This window comes from Mustelus asterias, chromosome 11 (assembly GCF_964213995.1).
Source record: "Mustelus asterias chromosome 11, sMusAst1.hap1.1, whole genome shotgun sequence".
Taxonomy (NCBI): domain Eukaryota; kingdom Metazoa; phylum Chordata; class Chondrichthyes; order Carcharhiniformes; family Triakidae; genus Mustelus; species Mustelus asterias.
In genome coordinates, this window is record NC_135811.1 from 92,668,819 (window position 1) to 92,689,299 (window position 20,481).

At 43.9% G+C, this 20,481-nt stretch overlaps 1 protein-coding gene across 1 annotated transcript in view; it reads right to left on the bottom strand.

Moving 5' to 3' along the window:
* The window catches only part of LOC144500970 (G protein-activated inward rectifier potassium channel 1-like), a 52,418-nt gene that overhangs the window by 20,198 nt on the left and 11,739 nt on the right, over nucleotides 1-20,481 (bottom strand). Inside the window, exon 2 of the mRNA XM_078224469.1 lies at nucleotides 9,744-9,960. Within this exon, the coding sequence (XP_078080595.1) occupies nucleotides 9,744-9,960 (217 nt within the window). The remainder of the gene's footprint in view (nucleotides 1-9,743; nucleotides 9,961-20,481) is intronic.

Here is a 20,481-nt window from a genome sequence, read left to right on the forward strand (position 1 = left end):
GTGGCAATGCCCAGGGGGCATTTTGGCACTGCTCAATGGACATTGGGCAGTGCAAAGGAGGTGGGGCCTAATGGGGATGGGGCTTAATGAGGGCCTGGCATCTGGTGGGTGATCAGTGGGTCGGGTGGTTCCGCTGCCACTCACTCTGCACTCAGCAGTGACAGAGGGAGGGAGGACAGCGATTGTGGCTGATCAACAGGGTTGGGGGGTAGCCTGTCCGGGAGGGGAGGGGGGGGCGCTGCAGGGAAGGGGGGGACATTGAGGTTGCAGGTGGAATCGGGAGAGTGGGACTGCCCGGGGGGGGGGTGATCGAGACGAGCCAGGGTAGGGGATGGTGTGTGGGAGAGCGAGGCTGATCCAGAGGAGCCAGTGACCATGCTGTGGGGTGGGTCAGAGCGATCGAGCTGGCCAGCAATCAGGAGGCCAGCAGTGTAGGCTACTGTACATATGCCGATCTCGGCGCTGACAGATCGGTGCATGCACAATGGCCTGCTCAGCGCTATTCTGCCGGTCTCTCCAGCAGGAATAAGCCCCGCCCAATGATTTTTCACGAGCTTCGCGCTAGTGCACTCTGCAGTGCAGAGTGTGAGAGATTCATTTTGAAAATCCCGTGATAAAACCAACGGGATTTACTCCAGTTTTTACATGAATTTCACACTTAGAATTTTTTTGGGAGAATTCGTCCCATGGTCTCACCAATGTCCTGTACAACTGAAGCTACTTTTGTACTCAGTTCCCCTCACAATAAGCAAAAACATTCTCTGAGCTATCCTGATTACTTGCTGCAGCTGTATACTAGCCTTTTGTGACCCATGCACTAGGACACCCAGATCCCTCTGCACCGTAGAGCTTTGCAATCTCTCGCCATTTAGATAATAAGCTTCTTTTTATTCTTCCTGCCAAAATGGACAAATTCACATTTGCCCACATTATACACCATTTGCCAGAGTTTTGCCCACTAACTTAATCTATCTGTGTCCCTTTGTAGCCTTCTTATGTCCTCTTCAGAATTTACTTTCCTACCTATTTTTGTCTCATCAGTAAATTTAACAACCAAATCTTCAGCCCCTTCATCCAAGTCATTTATATAAATTGTATAAAGTTGAGGCCCCAGCATTGATCCCTGTGGTGCACCACTCATTACGTCCTGCCAACCAGAAAAATGCCAATTCTGTTTACTGTTAGCTCGCCAATTTCCTAATTACTTGCTGCACCTGTATCCCAGCCTTTTGTGACCCATGCACGAGGGCACCCAGATCCCTCTGCACCTCAGAGCTTTGCAATCTCTTGCCATTTAGATAATAAATTTCTTTTAATCCACACTAGTATGTTATCCCCTGCACCTTGAGCCATTGTTTTCCGCAATAACCTTTGATGTGGCACCTTATCAAATGCCTCCTGGAAATCTAAGACAGTGCACCCACCAGTTTCCCTTCATCCACAGCATGTGTGATTCCTCTAAAGAACTCCTATAAATTGGTTAGATGTGATTTTGTGCCATAAGTTCAAGGACTGCCTGGATGCAATTATCCAAACTGCTGAAGTCTGTGCTTCAATTGCTTGTGATTCAATCGCTGTGAACATCTTGGAGAAAGTATATTCCAGGGTTGCGGTTGTTTGTTCAGTATTTACCTATCAGGCAGGCCGCAGATCATCAGTGAATGTGGATTCTTACTCCATCTCAGCTCCTTGCTGAGTGGCACAAACTAATCCATTTTGATCAAGTGTGTATGTTAGGTTTGAACGCACCCTTTGTAAAACAATACATCTCAACCCTTGCCAGCGACCTTTATGAAGCATTTAACAAAGCCTTTCTTCAATTATCATAGGAAGCATTCTTTCTGGATGTATCACAGCTTGGTATGGCTCCTGTTCTGCCCAAAATAGGATAAACTACAAAAGGTCGTGCATGAAGTCCAATCCATCACGCAAACCAGCCTCCCATCCATTGACTCTGTCTACATTTCTCGCTGCCAGCATAATTAAGGACCCCACATGTCCCACACATACTATCTTCCACCTTCTTCCGTCGGGAAAAATTTACAAAAGTCTGAGGTCACGTACTAACTGACTCAAGAACAGCTTCTTCCCTGCTGCCATGAGACTTTTGAATGGACCTACCTCGCACTAAGTTCATCTTTCTCTACATCCTAGCTATGACTGTAACACTACATTCTGCACTCTCTCCTTTCCTTCTCTATGTACGGTATGGTGTGTCTGAATAGCATGCAAGAAACAGTACTTTTCATTGTATACTAATACATGTGACAATAATAAATCAAATTAAATCCATTCCATTGCTGAAATCATAGAATCCTACAGTGCAGAAGGAGGCCATTCGGCCCATCAAATCGCACCGACCACCATCCCACCATCCCACCCAGGCCCTATCCCCATAACCCCATGCATTTACCCTAGCTAGCCCCCCCAGACACTAAGGGGCAATTTAGCATGGCCAATCCACCTAACCCGCACATCTTTGGACTGTGAGAAACCCATGCAGACACGGGAAGAATGTGCAAACTCCACACAGACAGTGACCAGGAATCGAACCTGGGTCCCTGACACTGTGAGGCAATAGTGCTAATCTCTGTGCCACCGTGCTGCCCAATGGAAGCTACTTTTCAATCTCTGAGCCATCTTTGGCAATACACTAAATGTTGCAGACATCCTTTATTTCAAAAGTCTCTCTCAGTAATGTCAATTTTACAATAAAATAAATAATTGTTTTGTTCACAACAGACATTGAGAAATACTCAGACCAGAAGAAAGATATCACTCCAGAGTAAAAGGTCAGCACTCCTCAATAAAAAATGTTCAGCCAGTACAATGGGTCCACTCTGCTGTTGTAAACTTCTCAAAATACCGACCACAATACATGAAAATAAGGTGGATAAAAGATCTCCTGTGATATTACTAATAAGAAGTCAGAGACTATTGTGATGATAGTAGTACAATTGGAATTATTTCTTTTATATGTTTAAGGAGAATGTTTAAAATTCAGCTTTATTCTGCAGGCAATCGGTATATCTGGACAACATTTAGCTCAGATGAGAAGCACACTTTTGGGTTCATGTTCTCTTCAGAGGCAATGGCATTGAAGATAATGGGGCCAAAAATAAAAAGTTGCTGGTGGAATTGCAAATGGCAATCAGATTTTTCACTAAAAAACTAAAAACTTTGTGATCGGGAGCAATGTTCCTTCACCTTCACCCACATCATCCGGATGATTGTTCATGCAACAAGCGAAAATGGCTTGTGTCATCTGAACAATTAAATTATCTATATTTTGACCAGAACAAATTCCTAATTAGATACAGATATCTCATCAATGCCCATTCAGATGATTAGTCTGGATTTTGAGTTTAATGTGTTTTCAATTGCAGTGTAAACCTTGATTAATAACCTGTCAGCTTGGAATTAATTTTTTAAAATCAATAATTGAAATCAATCATTTTATCAGGAGTGCTTTGAAATCACTGGCCAAATTCTATGGGCGGCACGGTGGCACAGTGGTTAGCACTACTGCCTCACAGCGCCAGAGACTGGGTTCGATTCTCAGCTTGGGTCACTGTCTATGCGGAGTCTTCCCATGTCTGCGTGGGTTTCCTCCGGGTGCTCCGGTTTCCTCCCACAGTCCAAAGATGTGCGAGTTAGGTTGATCAGCCATAAAAAATTAACCCTAGTGTCAGGGCAATCAGCAAGGTAAATATGAGGGGTTCCAGGAATAGGGCCTGGGTGGGATTGTGGTCAGTGCAGACTTGATGGGTCAAATGGCCTCTTTCTGCACTGTAGAGGTTCTATGGATTCTATAAAAATTGGAGTTGGCTTAAAAAAAGTCAGATGTTTTCTTCCGAATAGGCCTTTAAATCTACCCCAACATGGGAGGACCCAAGACTCTCTGGGTACATCAAACACCGTTTGGTTATCAAAGACTGTATTGTAATTATGTCATTCTCATGCGGTTTCAACATGTAATTTACATGAGAGCAGACAGCGGGAACGAAATGTATGATTTTAAAGATAGATAGAATTCAGAGACCCATGAGGTTTGCTCTTCTAATCATTTTGAATGGGCATTCATAATTGATTTACTTTTGTACCAACATAAAATCTTTGAATAAGATCTCAAACTGCTGTTTAAGTTGAAGCATCGGTTAAATTTGAGATAAGCAGATTTGATACAATCATTGCGCACCACCTCCAATGTTTTGACTCACAGCTGTGGGTGAACCAAAGCAGAAAAATGGGTCAGATTCTCTGACCTCGCCCGCAGCTGAGATTCTCCAGTCCTGCTGCAGTGAACGGAGATTTGGTTGAATGCCAAATTCCCTTTTGAAATCCACAGCTGAATCTTCTTCCTTCACACTCTCTGGCAGTGCATTCCAGGTCCTAACCACTCACTGCGTTAAAAGGATTCTCCTCATGTCGTCGTTGCTTCCTTTATCAATCACTTTGAGCCTAGTCCTCAACCCTTCCATCAATGGCAACTCTACCTCCTTCCTTCATCTGCTCCAAACTACTGATCTCCCCAAATTAGTATCTGGGACGTGCTGCACCAGAAGCTATTTTGGAATCAAAATGGCATCCATAATGCCAAAACCATAGCTGCATCAAAGCCAAATCTTGCTGTCGGGTGCAATGAGGAATGTGCAAGAGACTCTTCCACCTTACTATTGAGAATACCCTAACCCCCACCCATACTTAGTGAAAACTTTGATCTTGGGGGCGATTCTACCAGCCTGCTGCACTGCTCTAGCAGCGTAGTGGGCCAGGAGGCATAAGCAGAGGCCGTTTAGTGGGCTTCCCAATGGGCGCCACAGCCTCTGCGCATCTCCGAGCCCCGGATTTCCAACGGCATCAGCTCTGCACTGGAAATCGGCACACTGTCAAATTGTCATTTTTTGTTTTAAAAATGGACAAGGCTTTGCTCTGACTAGCCATGACTCATACCAGTACAATTTCCAACCTTCAGACTAACCAGCAGAATCCCGTTATCAGTCGGTAATGCCCCTTCCTGGAGCTGCACAAACCCTCTTTGCATTTGTAAAGAAGAGTTCATATCCACTCCATCTGAAGAAGGAGCAGCGCTCCGAAGGCTAATGGCATTTGCTACCAAATAAACATGTTGGACTTTACCCTGGTGTTGTTAAAACTCTTACTGTCCAAGAACAAAGGCAGTTGTTTGTGACTCCTAATATCCAATGTGCTGGATAATGGCCTGCCCATTACCTGCTCCCAAACACAATGGGTTCAACCAGGGGCCTCATTCGTTAATCTACAACTACACTGTCACATGACCAAGACTTTAGCTGTCTAAATTCCTTTAATTAGTAATTAATTAATCTCCCCCCCCCCCCGCCCCCCCATCTTCTCCATATGGGCTGAATATTATGGCCCCCGTCATGGAGGGGATGGCGCTGGAAAATGTTGTGAGCCATTCAAAAATCCACTGACATTGGAAGAAGTGGAAAATCACGCTCACGGAAAATTCCACTCATCATATTTAATAAATAACAATGTTAGCTTGCTTGATCATGAATTCATGTAATCACTTTGAATTGCTACATTTTCAAAAGCAGTTGAGTAAAGTGCAAAGCAGGTGGGATTGGTGTGTCACATTTTAAGAGCACTTTATTTGTATTGTATTTTGCACCATTCTAATTTTACGATGCCTTCTATAAATGTAGTTGGGTTTAGAATCATAGAATCCATACAGTGCAGAAGGAGGCCATTTGGCCCATCGAGCCTGCACCGGCAACAATCCCACCCAGGCCCTATCCCCGCAACACCACGTATTTACCCTGCTAATCCCTCTGACACTAAGGGGCAATTTAGCATGACTAATCCACCTAAATTTCACGTCTTTTGGATTGTGAGAGAAAACCTGAGGAAACCCACGCAGACATGGGCAGAATGTGCAAACCCCACACAGACAGTCACCCGAGGTTGGAGCTGAACCCGGGTCCCTGGTGCTGCCAGGCAGCAGTGCTAACCACTGTGCCACCGTGCCAACCCCTTGAGCCTCTCTCTGCCTGTGATGAGACAGGCTTAGGCCTGATTTTAACCCATTCAAAACCCATCCACTTAAAGAGCGTTAAAATGAGGCCAGGGCTAAGGCGTCACCCAAGCAACTGCAAATTGTGGGATGTCTGCTGTGATGTGAATCTGGGCAGTAATCTTTTTAACTCAGAAAATAACTGAGTTACAGAAAGTGTGACTGAACAGTAAATAACAGCCGGTCCTGTGCTGGCGAAATAGAGGAAAGGAATCTCATCCTTCAAATCGATCGTCAGTCCCTGAAATGATGGATTACTTTACTTGAGGTTTGATATTTGGTTACCTTGGCCACAGGATGGATGGGAGCAAAACTGCAAAGCTGCAGTTTGATTTTCAGAAAAGATTAATTTCCTGGTGAATCAAGAACTGGCTTTTGGCAACTGCTCCACCAGTGTTGTGTGAGATTCACACAGGCATTGGCAGATCTGGTGAGACTCACACCAGCTTCTGTGCCCAAAATGGCTGCAGGCTGAAGCACTCTGGTACAGAGCAGCAGTCAGACTGATTGAGAAATAAACATCAAAGCACAAAATCCGATTTAATTGAATATTTTAAAGAGGGCCCAACCATCAGCTTCATACAATGTCCCTGGAGATCCATTGTCTTTCTCAGGTATTTCATCTTCCAGCCTCAGAGTGCTTCCAAAGAACCATCTTCATTTTCAGGAGGTCTACCTTCTTTCTTCTGGCAGGTCAGTGATGTTTTCAATATGGCACCCATATGTGTGCCGGTGGACTGCTCGTCATCAGGCCTGCCCCACCATGGAATATGGCACAAAACATCCGGTTGTATTAATGAGGTGAGGGCCGCCAATTTGGCATGTTTTCCTGCCAGACTCCACGGTAGAAAACACCCCATGCCCCTCCACAGGACGCACTCCCAAAATGGGAGAAATCTGCCTTAAGTGTCTATTGCAGACTTTACTATAGAGTCATAGAGGTTTACAGCATGGAAACAGGCCCTTCGGCCCAACTTGTCCATGCTGCCCTTATTTTTTTTTAAACCCCTAAACTAATCCCAATTGCCCACATTTGGCCATTATCCCTCTATACCCATCGTACCCATGCAACTATCTAAATGCTTTTTAAAAGATAAAATTGTACCCGCCTCTACTACTACCTCTGGCAGCTTGTTCCAGACACTCACCACCCTCTGTGTGAAAAAATTGCCCCTCTGGACACTTTTGTATCTCTCCCCTCTCACCTTAAACCTATGCCCTCTAGTTTTAGACTCCCCTACCTTTGGGAAAAGATACTGACTATCTACCTTGTCTATGCCCCTCATTATTTTGTAGACCGCTGTAAGGTGTCCCCTCAGCCTCCTACGCTCCAGAGAAAAAAGTCCCTGTCTATTCAGCCTCTCCTTATAACTCAATCCATCAAGTCCCGGTAGCAGCCTAGGAAATCTTTTCTGCACTCTTTCTAGTTTAATAATATACTTTCTATAATAGGGTGACCAGAATTGCACACAGTATTCTAAGTGTGGCCTTACCAATGTCTTGTACAACTTCAACAAGACGTCCCAACTCCTGTATTCAATGTTCTGACCGATGAAACCAAGCATGTCGAATGCCTTCTTCACCACTCTGTCCACCTGTGACTCCACTTTCAAGGAGCTATGAACGTGTACCCCTAGATCTCTTTGTTCTGTAACTCTCCCCAATGCCCTACCATTAACTGAGTAAGTCCTGGCCTGGTTCAATCTACCATAGAAATCAAAGAAATCATAGAAACCCTACAGTGCAGAAGGAGGCCATTCGGCCCATCGAGTCTACACCGACCACAATCCCACCCAGGCCCTACCCCCACATATTTACCCACTAATCCCTCTAACCTACGCATTTTTTAGGATTCTAAGGGGCAATTTTTAACCTGGCCAATCAACCTAACCCGCACATCTTTGGACTGTGGGAGGAAACCGGAGCACCCGGAGGAAACCCACGCAGACACGAGGAGAATGTGCAAACTCCACACAGACAGTGACCTGAGCCGGAATCGAACCCGGGACCCTGGAGCTATGAAGCAGCAGTGCTAACCACTGCGCTATCGCGCTACCAAAATGCATTACCTCGCATTTGTCTAAATTAAACTCCATCTGCCATTCATCAGCCCACTGGCCCAATTGATTAAGATCCCGTTGCAATTGGAGATAACCTTCCTCACTGTCCACCATGCCACCAATCTTGGTGTCATCTGCAAACTTACTAACCATGCCCCCTATATTCTCATCCAAATCATTAATATAAATGACAAATAACAGTGGACCCAGCACTGATCCCTGAGGCACACCGCTGGTCACAGGTCTCCAGTTTGAAAAACAACTCTCTACAACCACCCTCTGGCTTCTGTCAAGAAGCCAATTTTGTATCCATTTCGATATCTCACCCTGGATCCCGTGAGATTTAACCTTATGCAACAACCTACTATGCGGTACCTTGTCAAAGGCCTTGCTAAAGTCCATGTAGACAACATCAACTGCACGGCCCTCATCTACCTTCTTGGTTACCCCTTCAAAAAACTCAATTAAATTTGTGATACATGATTTTCCACTCACAAAGCCATGCTGACTGTCCCTAATCAGTCCTTGCATCTCTAAATGCCTGTTGATCCTGTCTCTCAAAATACCTTCCACCAATTTACCCACCACAGATGTGAGGCTCACTGGCCTGTAGTTCCCAGGCTTTTCCCTGCAGCCCTTTTTAAACAAAGGCACAACATTTGCTATTCTCCAATCTTCAGGCACCTCACCCGGGACTATATTGAAAAAAAAACACTTTTTCATAAAAATCATTTACTATATATACATTCCTTCAACTAAAGTCTCATAACAATAAACAAGTGCATAATCCTTATTACAATAAGTAATGGAATTCATAGTCCCACATCAAATGATATATAACCACTTTACCTGTCAATCAAATTGTGAAATAGTAAGTACCCTACTGTGATAATAGATGGTTGTAAAATCTGTTATGAAGCACTAAGCCAGTAATGAAAGTCTTCAGGCCTATGTCAACAAAACAATAATTTTGGTTAAACATTTCAATTGTATTTTTTTCAGATTTAAACAGCTGGACTTTTAACTGTCTTAACAGCTTGACAAGTCCTTTTGACAGTTTTGTTTGACAGGTGCTTCTTTTGGAAGTTGATTTTGACAGGTCTGTTGGCAATTGCAAGGAGCTTGACAGTAATGTATTTATGCAGGTTTTTGCCTATTATTAACAATTCCAAAGTGCACCTGACCTACCCTAGAGGGCACCTGACCTCCACCAGAAGACATCATACCTCCTCCAAAGATGTCCTGGGACCAGATCCAAAGGAGTAACTTATGTCTCCAATCTTTCTGGCTATCCAAATAAGTGCAGAAAGTTTGGGGCTGCTCTTACGTGGTCCAATCCGCACACTTCAGTTTCCAAACCTCTGGCCTATCAAAAATGGCACTTCAGTGAAGGTAGCTGGTGACTTAAATGGCCAGCTGCCTCCGTAAAAAGCGTACACGGGAAATGTCCCACCTCCCATACTCATCAACTCGAAGATGGGAATGAGAGAGGCTCATCATCATGGCAAAAATCTGGGCCTTTGTCTCGTTAGAGATTAGAGCAGCCTGTTAGAAATAACTAATTATTACTAATTATTTAAAATTACAGAAGAAATCCAGCCAGACATAAGTGAATACAGACTTACCAGTAGTCTCCACAATTCCCTCCAGGATCACTACAATTTCAAACTGGTCACTTCTTAGGGATCGTTGCGATAGGTCAAAGAAGGGACTTTTAGGATTTATTTCATGACAAATAGTCAGAGGCGAAACGAGAAACAGCTGGTCTGCACCAGTTCCAAATCCAACATCCAACTCACACTGATCCAGGGGCAGGAACTCTCCTTCTGGGGTCTGCCTGGACTGAACACAAGAGAGAATAGACACAATTAGGTTAGAAGCCAGATTTTGTATTGTTCCTGTTTGTTCATTAAGCATCTTCAAATGCTGGAATTTTACCACTTCGCCCGCCCGAGGCTGTAGAATCCCGCCTGAGGCCAACGGACACTGCCGCTCTGCGAGCCTTGCCTGCCCCGATCCTCGGGCGGGCGAGGCAATAAAATTCCGGTCATAGAGTTTCACATACGACATCAATCATAGAATCATAGAAATCATAGAAACCCTACAGTACAGAAAGAGGCCATTCGGCCCATCGAGTCTGCACCGACCACAATCCCACCCAGGCCCCACCCCCATATCCCGACACATTTTACCCATTAATCCCTCTAATCGACGCATCCCAGGACACTAAGGGGCAATTTTAGCATGGCCAATCAACCTAACCCGCACATCTTTGGACTGTGGGAGGAAACCGGAGCACCCGGAGGAAACCCACACAGACACGAGGAGAATGTGCAAACTCCACACGGACAGTGACCCAAGCCGGGAATCGAACCCAGGTCCCTGGAGCTGTGAAGCAACAGTGCTAACCACTGTGCTACCGTGCCGCCCCAAGTTGATATATTTCTAACATATATATTCAGATCTTTTAATACCTTCCAAAAGTATCTTCGGCTGTTTGCAACAGGCAAAGTACTGACTTACTAAGCCAGCCCACGTTTACAAAACTCAAAGCGTAAGACAGGTTTTTCCCATCTGGGACTAAGTCCCATGGCAGGGGCGAGGACAAAGGAACATAGGAATAAAGGAATTAGAAGCAGAATTAGGCAATTCACAGGATTCAATTCCCAGCTTGGATCACTGTCTGCGCGGAGTTTCCCCGTGTCTGCGCGGAGTTTCCCCGTGTCTGCGCAGAGTTTCCCCGTGTCTGCGTGGGTTTCCTCCGGGTGCTCCGCTTTCCTCCCACAATCCAAAAGATGTGCTGGTTAAGTGCACTGGCCGTGCTAATTTCTCCCTCAGTGTACCCGAACAGGCAGCGGAGTGTGGCGACTAGGGGATTTTCACAGTAAGTCTACTTGTGACTAACAAATAAATAAAATAAATCCTTCCACCAAATATTCATCTTCCATTTCTTCCTTGCTTTCTTATTCCTTCATTTGTCCTTCTCCTTTGTGCCTTTATAAAAAAAAATTCTGAATGCTTTTTGTTATTCTTTTTATTTCCTTTCCATTTGTTCGGTTTACTTTTCATTTCAGTAGATTTCATTTTGCCCTTTTATTTCCTTTGTGTTTTCTATCTCTCTCAGTCTCTCATTTCCCCCTGTATTTTATTCTTCTCTAGGTACTTAAACATACAATGTATCGGCACTGCAGTATCTGATTGCATCAAGCTGTAATACATTAATGGGATTCAGGACAACAGTCTTACCATAATAAAATGAAAAGTTGATAATGGCAAACTACCCAGTCAGTATTCAATCCCTTGATGCTAATGATTTAAACCCAGTGCGACCATTTAATTCTGGACACACTTCATCACTGTGTCCACTTTAAATAAAAACATCAAATTAGTACCGTGTTTGAAGACTCTCCTACGTTCTATCAAATTATCTGCTAACAATTAAGGAGTTATTTCCCTCTGGATGTCAATTTCAGCTTTAAAAAATGATGTACAGAAAGTAAACAGGTTAGCTAGACTGATGGGAAGAAATAGCAAACATTTTGCCCACTGTTATCGGTACTCTGAAACTTGCTCATTAATTCAAATTGGCTTTAGAAAGATGCAAAGCAAGATATGTTTCCAAGGGATTTATAAAGGTCATTCAAGACAGAATTATACAGCCATGCATCAGGGTTGAGTGGGGTATCATTGGGAAAAGACAATCTCACACTAAAGCAATAATGGAGAAAATGGAAGACATCAGGAGCAGACGGCTCAGATACGAAATAGACTTATTGTTAGGAAGCAAAAAGGCAGGGCATCCAAAGTTAACGTGTTCTGAATGACAAAGGAAATGAAAGTTAAAGTGCAAGAAATCGATTTATGGAAATGTCAGGCACAAGATTCACTTAATAACCAGGAACAATGCTGGAGAGAAGTGGAAAAAGTCTGTATAGGAGGCAAAGGGGGATAACAAGAAAAGATTACCAAGCAACATTAAATCATAAAATATTTTATAAATGTACAAAATGCCAGCATTCAAGGAGGGATGAAGTTAGACACATTCGCCACCCAAATAGGAAATCTTCATGTAGGGGATTATGGCATAAAGCGATTGACGAGCAGGTTACACTGAAAGAGGAGGGGAAAGTAAAGATGCACTAAAATATTAGCACTACTAACAGTTGGTCAGTAACCTGGTCTAGATTGAAGACATCCTGGTTTGTTGGAAGAGGCAAAGGTAGAAATAGCAGAAGAACTACTGGTCACTATCTTTCAATCTTGATTGTATAGGGGAGTGGCGCTGGAAGACCGGAACGTTGTTAACATTATATCATGACTGGAGAAAAAGGAGAGAAATAAACCAGGAAACTGTACACCTGTCAGCCAAACATCAGTAGTCAAAATGTTATTGGAAACCATTATCTGGGACAATATAACCTTTCATTCAAAAAGCTATGAGCTATTGATAGACAGCCAGCATATATTTGTTAAAAGTAAATAATGTGTGATTAGCTCGATTGAATTCTCTGATATGGAAATAAGATTGATCAAGGTAGTGTGGTAGATGCTACACATTTGGACTTATAAAAGGCATTTTGCAAACTATCACATGGAACATTTATTGAGATGGAAGCCCAGGGACTTACAATATTTGGGGGTGGCACAGTGGTTAGCATTGCTGCCTTACAGTGTCAGGGACCTGGGTTTGATTCCAGCCTTGGGTGACTGTCTGTGTGGAGTTTGCCCCTTCTCCTTGTGTCTGCGTTGGTGTCCTCTGGTGCTCCGCTTTCCTTCCATAGTCCAAAGATGTGCAGGTTAGGTGGATTGGCCATGCTAAATTCTCCCTCAGTGTCCAAAGATGTGTAGGTTAGGTGGATTGGCCATGCCAAATTCTCCCTCAGTGTCCAAAGATGTGTAGGTTAGGGGGATTAGCCATAGTAAAATGTGCAGGATTACGGGGATAGGGTGGGGAGTGGACCTGGATGGATGCTCTTTCAGAGAGTCATTACAGATTCAATGGGCCAAATGGCCTCCTTCTGCACTGCAGGGATTCTATGATTTTCTGATTTGCTCAGAGACAGTTAGCAAAGAGGGGTGATAGGTATATATGGTTCCAATGGATCAGTTTTGGGTCCATTACAATTCTTCTCAATGACTTAAAGTTAAAGGTTATTTATTAGTGTCACAAGTAGGCTTACATTAACACTGCAATGAAGTTACTGTGAAATCCCCTAGTTGCCACACTCTGGTGCCTGTTCGGGTACATTGGGGGAGGATTTAGCATGGCCAATGCGCCTAACCAGCATGTCTTTCAGACTGTGGGAGGAAATCAGAGCACCCAGAGGAAACCCATGCAGACACGGGGAGAACGAGCAAACTCCACACAGACAGTGACCCAAGCCGGGAATCGAACCCAGATTCCTGGCACTGTGGGGCAGTGTGCCACCATGTCACCATGTACTTAGAGTCGGGTGCATGGTTATAAAGTTTTCTGATTATACAAAACTTGACAAAGTAGCAGATCATGATAAGGATAATTATAGGCTTCAGGATAATATGGACAGAATGGTGAAATGAGCAGAAGTACAGCAGATTGAGTTCAGAGAAGAGGTATTATCATAGCAATGGATTATAGCCCAAATTACCTATGGATAATTGAACTTTTAAGTAAGACATGACATTTTAAAAAAGAGCAAAGCAAGGAAAACCTGGCTGAGACTGTAAAGTGACCACTTGCTGGAAAATTCCAATTTGGATTACACCTGACCAACTAAAACAGAATGGTGCACTTTTGCATTCAGAGACGCTTTAAAGGAAGCAATGCAAAAACTGAACTGTAATCTCCTGTGGTTGCAGAGATAATGGAGGCTGATTAGCATTTCAGCAGAAATCATTATATCCCAGAACGTGGACATGAGTTGAAAAATGTTTCTGGGCAAAAGGCATGTTTGTATTTTCCTCTTTCAGGAATACACAGGAAAGGGAGTTAAAACCAACTACAACACTGGTCTCTTTGTGTGCTAGCCTGGTGTTCTGGTTCTAATGTGCTCTGACAGTCACAGCTGAAGAACATCCACTCGACATCCCTAAGCTTGCAGGTAAAAAAAATCTATCTCTCTCCCTCTGATTGCTGGAAGCAAGCCACGAGTCAGAAAAGGCACAGTCGGAAAGGACACCAGACAACTACTTTCAGCTAACTTGCAGAACTAAGGATCTCCAAACCAACTGCTCAATTGCCAAATTCAGCGCGACTGGAATCAACCAACTTACTGGCCACAACATTTCACTACTTATTCCTACATCAAGCCAAATTCTCATTTCTAATTGATGTTGCATGCATGTTGTGTTTTTTGTTATTTTTGTGTCACATTTTAGTACCTAATAAACTCACTCCTTTAACTCCTTTTAGGTGGTACGGTGGCACAGTGGTTAGCACTGCAGCCTCACAGTGCCAGAGACCTGGGTTCGATTCCAGCCTTGGATGACTATCTGTACGTTCTCCTCCAGGTGCTCCTGTTTCCTCCCACAGTCCAAAGATGTGCGGGTCAGGTTGATTGGCCATGCTAAATTGCTCCTTTGTGTCAAATATGTGAGGATATGGGGATAGGGCTTGGGAGGGATTGTTGTCGGTGCAGGCTCGATGGGCCGGATGCCTTTCTTCTGCACTGTAGGGATTCTATGACTCTACCTCAAGAAAGTGTAGTTGCATTGGCTCCTTTTAAAGCATTTGGACTGGGAAAAGGTATCCGCAAGAAAAGGGATCCTTTTTAACTTAACCTTGTTACAACCAACCAAGAGGGTTGAGTAAAGAAGGGGAGCCAGTTCGTCCTTCCTCACCTGGGAGCATAACAATCTGGGGGTATCACGTCCAGAGTCGTAACACATTTGAGAGGTTGGAGAATTTGGCACCCGGACAAATCTCCGTTCACTGCAGCGGGCTAGAAAAATCCTGCCGCTGTGAATGGCCGTAACATTCCGGCTTTTGACATCCCTTTTTGAAGATAAAGGGATCTTTAAAGTTAGCTTGGCGAATTGATAAAGTGCTTAAGAATCAAATGGCTCGCTGCTACACTTATGTTATTCAAAAATAATTAGAAATTATATTGTTATGCACCTGGGTAGATAAGTATCCAGGATGCCACATCACTCACTACTTCACTGCAGTCTGTGCACCCAACTAACAATGTATCATTCTGCAACACATGGTGATATCTGAGAAATACAGCACGGTGGCACAGTGGTTAGCATTGCTGCCTCACAGCGCCAGGGATCCGGGTTTGATTCCCGGCTTAGGTCACTGTCTGTGTGGAGTCTGCACATTCTCCCCGTGTCTGCATGGGTTTCCTCCAGGTGCTTCGGTTTCCTCTCACAGTCCAAAGATGTGCTGGTTAGGTACATTGGCCATGTGAAATTCTCCCTCAGTGTACCCGAACAGGCGCCGGAGTGTGGCGACTAGGGGATTTTCACAGTAACTTCATTGCAGTGTAAATGTAAGCCTATTTATGACTAATAAATAAACTTTACTTTACATTTAATGCTCGCTCTTACATCTGTGCAAAATAGTGTGATTATTTCAAAGGTCTAGGAAATAAATGGAAGAATATAATACATCAGGAGAGAAATGGGGCAGCCTGGTTGTTAGCGCTGCTGCCTCACAGCGCCAGGGACCCGGGTTCAATTCCCGGCTCGGATGACTGTCTGTGTGGAGTTTGCACATTCTTCCCGTGTCTGTCTGGGTTTCCTCTGGGTGCTCTGGTTTCCTGCCACAGTCCTAAGATGCGTGGGTAAAACAAAAACCAAGTCTGTGGTGAACACAACTGGCCCCAACCAGGACAGAAGGAATAATGGACCCACTCAGGGTCTTGCTTTATACAAGGTTCAGTATACAGTATACCACCTGATTGGTTAATTACCAATCCCCAGGGAGGTTTTATTCAACAAGTCCTACAAGGAGGTCAATCAGTGATTTCCCCATGCACATCCTGGGGGTTATCACACTTACAACCTGAGCATGGAAATGGTTATTGTTCCCAAATTTCTGCTTTACCCTATGCGACTAAATTCACATTGGAATCAATGGTTTAGCAAGAATAACATGGCTGAGTAAGGCAGGAATACACCTCGCGGTAGAAATTGGTCATCACTTTCTTCATTTTATGGATAGGAAATACAAAGGTGGGGGTGGCATAAATGACTCCATTTCTGGCGTTATGTCCAGTGCCCCAGGGGAAGACTGAACAAAAAAAATGGAATGCCTTGTTGGCCTCTGACACTTTTTAGGCACAGTAAGAAGTCTCACAACACCAGATTCAAGTCCAATAGGTTTATTTGGTAGCACAAGCCACAAGCTTTCGGAGCGCTGCTCCTTCATACTCACCTGATGAAGGAGCAGCGCTCCGAACACTTGTGGCTTGTGCTACCAAATAAACCTGTTGGACTTTAACCTGGTGTTGTGAGACTTCTTACTGTGCTTACCCCAGTCCAACGCCAGCATCTCCACACCATGACTTTTTAGGCATCCAAGGCAGCGCTGCCACTTAAAAGGAGCATTAGACCCATCACTTGTGTTTAACAGCAGTCTAACAATTATTTTGAGGTTCCTCAGAGAAATTGAGCTGTCTAGTTATGGGTCTGCTCCACTCAGGCCGTTTGTTGCCGCCATCAAAAAGCCAGATCAAAATTCTTTCAGGCGAACGTTCAAGTGGAACGTTATGAATGATTGACAATTCTGACTTGAGACTTCTGGAGTTTTTTGCGTCACTGAGAAATTTTCCCTGAGACTCGTGGGGTTCCAGGTTTGAACCTCTGGCCTGAAGCCCCATGATGAAAAACCTAGCAATGTGTGCGATTCTCCCAAAATTACCCAGCAGCTTGTTCTTCCTCTCTCTGCCTTTATTGTCCAAGGGTTGCTCATCATGACGGCACTCTCTGGGAAGGCAAGGAGGTAGGCTCCAAAACCGACTTCAGCCAGGACGAAACCTGTGATTCTTGCTGTTATTCTAACATAGAAACATAGAAACCAGAAGCACAAGTAGGCCATTCAGCCCTTTGAGCCTGCTCTACCATTTATCTTGATCATGGCTGATCATTGAATTCAATATCCTGATTCCCCCCCCACCCCCCCTTCCTTACATATCCCTTGATACCTTTTGCCCCAAGAGCTATATCTAATTTCTTCTTGAAATCAGACAACATTTTGGCCTCAACTACATTCGGTAGTGAATTCCACACATTCACTGCCCTCTGGGTGAAGAAATTTCTCCTCATCTCAGTCCTTAAAGGTTTACCCCTTATCCTCAAACTATGCCCCCTAGTTCTGGACTTCCCCACCATTGGGAACATTCTTTCTGAATCTACCCTGTCTAATCCTGTTAGAATTTTATAAGTTTCTAAAGTTTCTACACCACAATCTAGCCATCTGAGCTAATTGCCACTTCTGCCCACCCACCCCACCCCTCCACTCTTCTTGCTGTGGCCCCTTCCACTCATAAACTCAGAATTTGGAGGTTACCTATCTACCAATATATGGCCGTTTGATCCACTTCCAAAAACTCAATGGGTCAAAGCATCAGAAACACACCAGGCAATGCAACCAGATGTATTTTGTGGTTCACAACATCAGAATGTCAATGATTGAACTTTTCTTCTTCAAGATTCTTCCACTCCCATCCTTCATTGGACATATGCAAGTTTCTTTTCTTCAACAAAACAGTCATACAACAGACTGGTCACATACTAATATGACATTATACCAATTGGAATCAGATTTTTCCAAGGCAGAGACAAACAATTTTCTCACAAGGCTATCAGTCGTGATCTAATGTTTAATTCAAAACATCACTTACGGATGGCAGTTTTTTGAGCAAAGTTCTGCAAATGTGCAGCAAAATTATGGACAATGATAAAATGGAGCTGTATACATGCGCCCACATTCAGACACTGAGAGACATCCTGTCCCTCTTTCACATTCATTATTGCGTTGGAAAAGTGGAGCTGAACACTAAGTACCACAATGAGTATGTTCAGTAAATGGTCCGCAACTAGGATGATTTAAATCACTTTTGTCAGCCTTAGCTCAGTGATAGCACTCACAATCTAGTCAGCTTCAAGCCCCACTGCAGAGATCTCAGTGCACAGTCTTGGCTCTGCCGGCACTGTCAGAGATGCAATTTTGGGTGCTACAAAGCCATTTATCACCAAAATCCTGGGGCTGTACAATATTTGTACATTGTATCAAATGGCGAGTGTGCAGGACAGCACAGTTAAACCGAAGGCATCCTTTACTGACTATTGGTCCATTTTGGTCCATTGGTCTATTGGTCCATTTTTGGAACAAGCATTTTCAATTATTTGCTTGCTACATGCTTGCTGAATCGCTAAAAGTAGAAACAAAATACTACGGATGCTGGAAATCTGAAAAAATGCTGGAATGACTCAGAAGGTCTGGCAGCATCTATGAATTAAAAGCTTAAAAATAAAAAACCTTTTCAGAGAAACTCTTTCACAATACTAAGTATGAGAGAGAATATCAAAATATCGTGTTACACTTTTCAATATTTATTATCATAGAATATCATAGAATACTATCACAGTGCAGAAGGAGGCTATTCGACCCATTGAGCCTGCATCGACAACAATCCCACCCAGGCCATATCCCTGTAACCTCACATATTTACTAGGTGATGACCTAGTGGTATTATTGCTAGAATATTAATCTAGAAACTCAGCTAATGTACTGGGGACCCGGGTTTGAATCCCGCCATGGCAGACGGTGGAATTTGAATTCAATAAAAAATATCTGGAATTAAGAATCTACTGATGACCATGAAACCAGTGTCAATTGTCGGAAAAACCCATCTGGTTCAGAAATGTTCTTTAGGGAATGAAATCTGCCGTGCTTACGCAGCCTGGTCTACATGTGACTCCAGATCCACAGCAATGTGGTTGACTCTCAACTGCCCTCGGGCAACAAGGGATGGGCAATAAATGCCGGGCAGCCAGCGACACCCATGTCCCATGAATGAATTTTTAAAAATCATAAAATAGGCATTTACTACACCCTGTACTCACACATGCCAGGTATCACAACATCTGAACTGTCAGGCGGCCAGCGCACATCCCCATTTGTGTTCGTGGAATCATAGAATCCCTGCAGAGCAAAGGGAGGCCATTCGGCCCATCGAGTCTGCATCAACAACAATCCCACCTAGGATTTGTCCCTGTATCCTCACGTGTTTACCCCAGTAATCCCCCTGACACTAAGGAGCAATTTAGCATGGCCAATCAACCCAACCTGCACATCTTTGGACTGTGGGAGATAACCGGAGCCCACTCAGAGGAAACCCTCGCAGACACAAGGAGAATGTGCAGACTGCACACAGACAGTGACCCAAGCCGGGAATCGAACCCGGGGTCCCTGGCGCTGTGAGGCAGTAGTGCTAACCGCTGCTATATTTAACAAACATCACTGATGAAAAGCTGTTTCTTCAAATCCTTGGAATGGTGATTGTTACTAATTGAAAAAAGGAAAATGTTTATTGCTGTACTCAATGCTTTTGTTTAAAATACAGGAATGATACTAGTTTGAAACCTTGATCATATTTGTATCCTTAGAGACTGAACACATTAGGAGTCTGAGGAATATCTTCATGCACACATGTTTAGAGATATGGAAATGACCCAATTGACAAGGCGTCAGAAAATAATAGGAAAAGCCATATTTGATTCGTGGACAAGAATACTGAAGTAGACTTCAAAAACATCAAAGGGGAATAATCTTGGCAATAGAAAGGCTAGTGTCTGTTAGCTGCAAATATGGGGTCAATTCTGAAGTAATTGACATGTTGGCAAACAATGACTTTCACTGTGATTTTTACAATAAGCAAAGCTTTGAATTTGAAGTAAAATCTCACTAATTGTTCAAAAATTAATAACCACTTAAGGACCTCATCTCACCGCTGCAGGTATTAACACAATGGGAGGTGGGCCGACCGCAATATGGCGTGCATAGCAACTAAAACTATGCACCAGCTTGTCACCTCCTTGGGGTTGAATGGGGTTTCCTCGATCAAAGGCACTCATAGTCATAGAGGTTGACAGCATGGAAACAGTCCCTTCAGCCCAACTTGTCCATGCAGCCCTTCTTTTAACCACTAAGCTAGTCCCAATTGCCCACGTTTGGCCCATATCTCTCTTTCCCCATGTATCTGTCTTTTTAAAAGACAAAATTGTACCCGCCTCTACTAATATCTCTGGCAGCTTGTTCCAGACGCTCACCACTCACTGTGTGAAATAATTGCCCCTCTGGACCCTTTTGTATCTCTCCCCTCTCACCTTAAACCTATGCCCTCTAGTTTTAGACTCCCCTACCTTTGGGAAAAG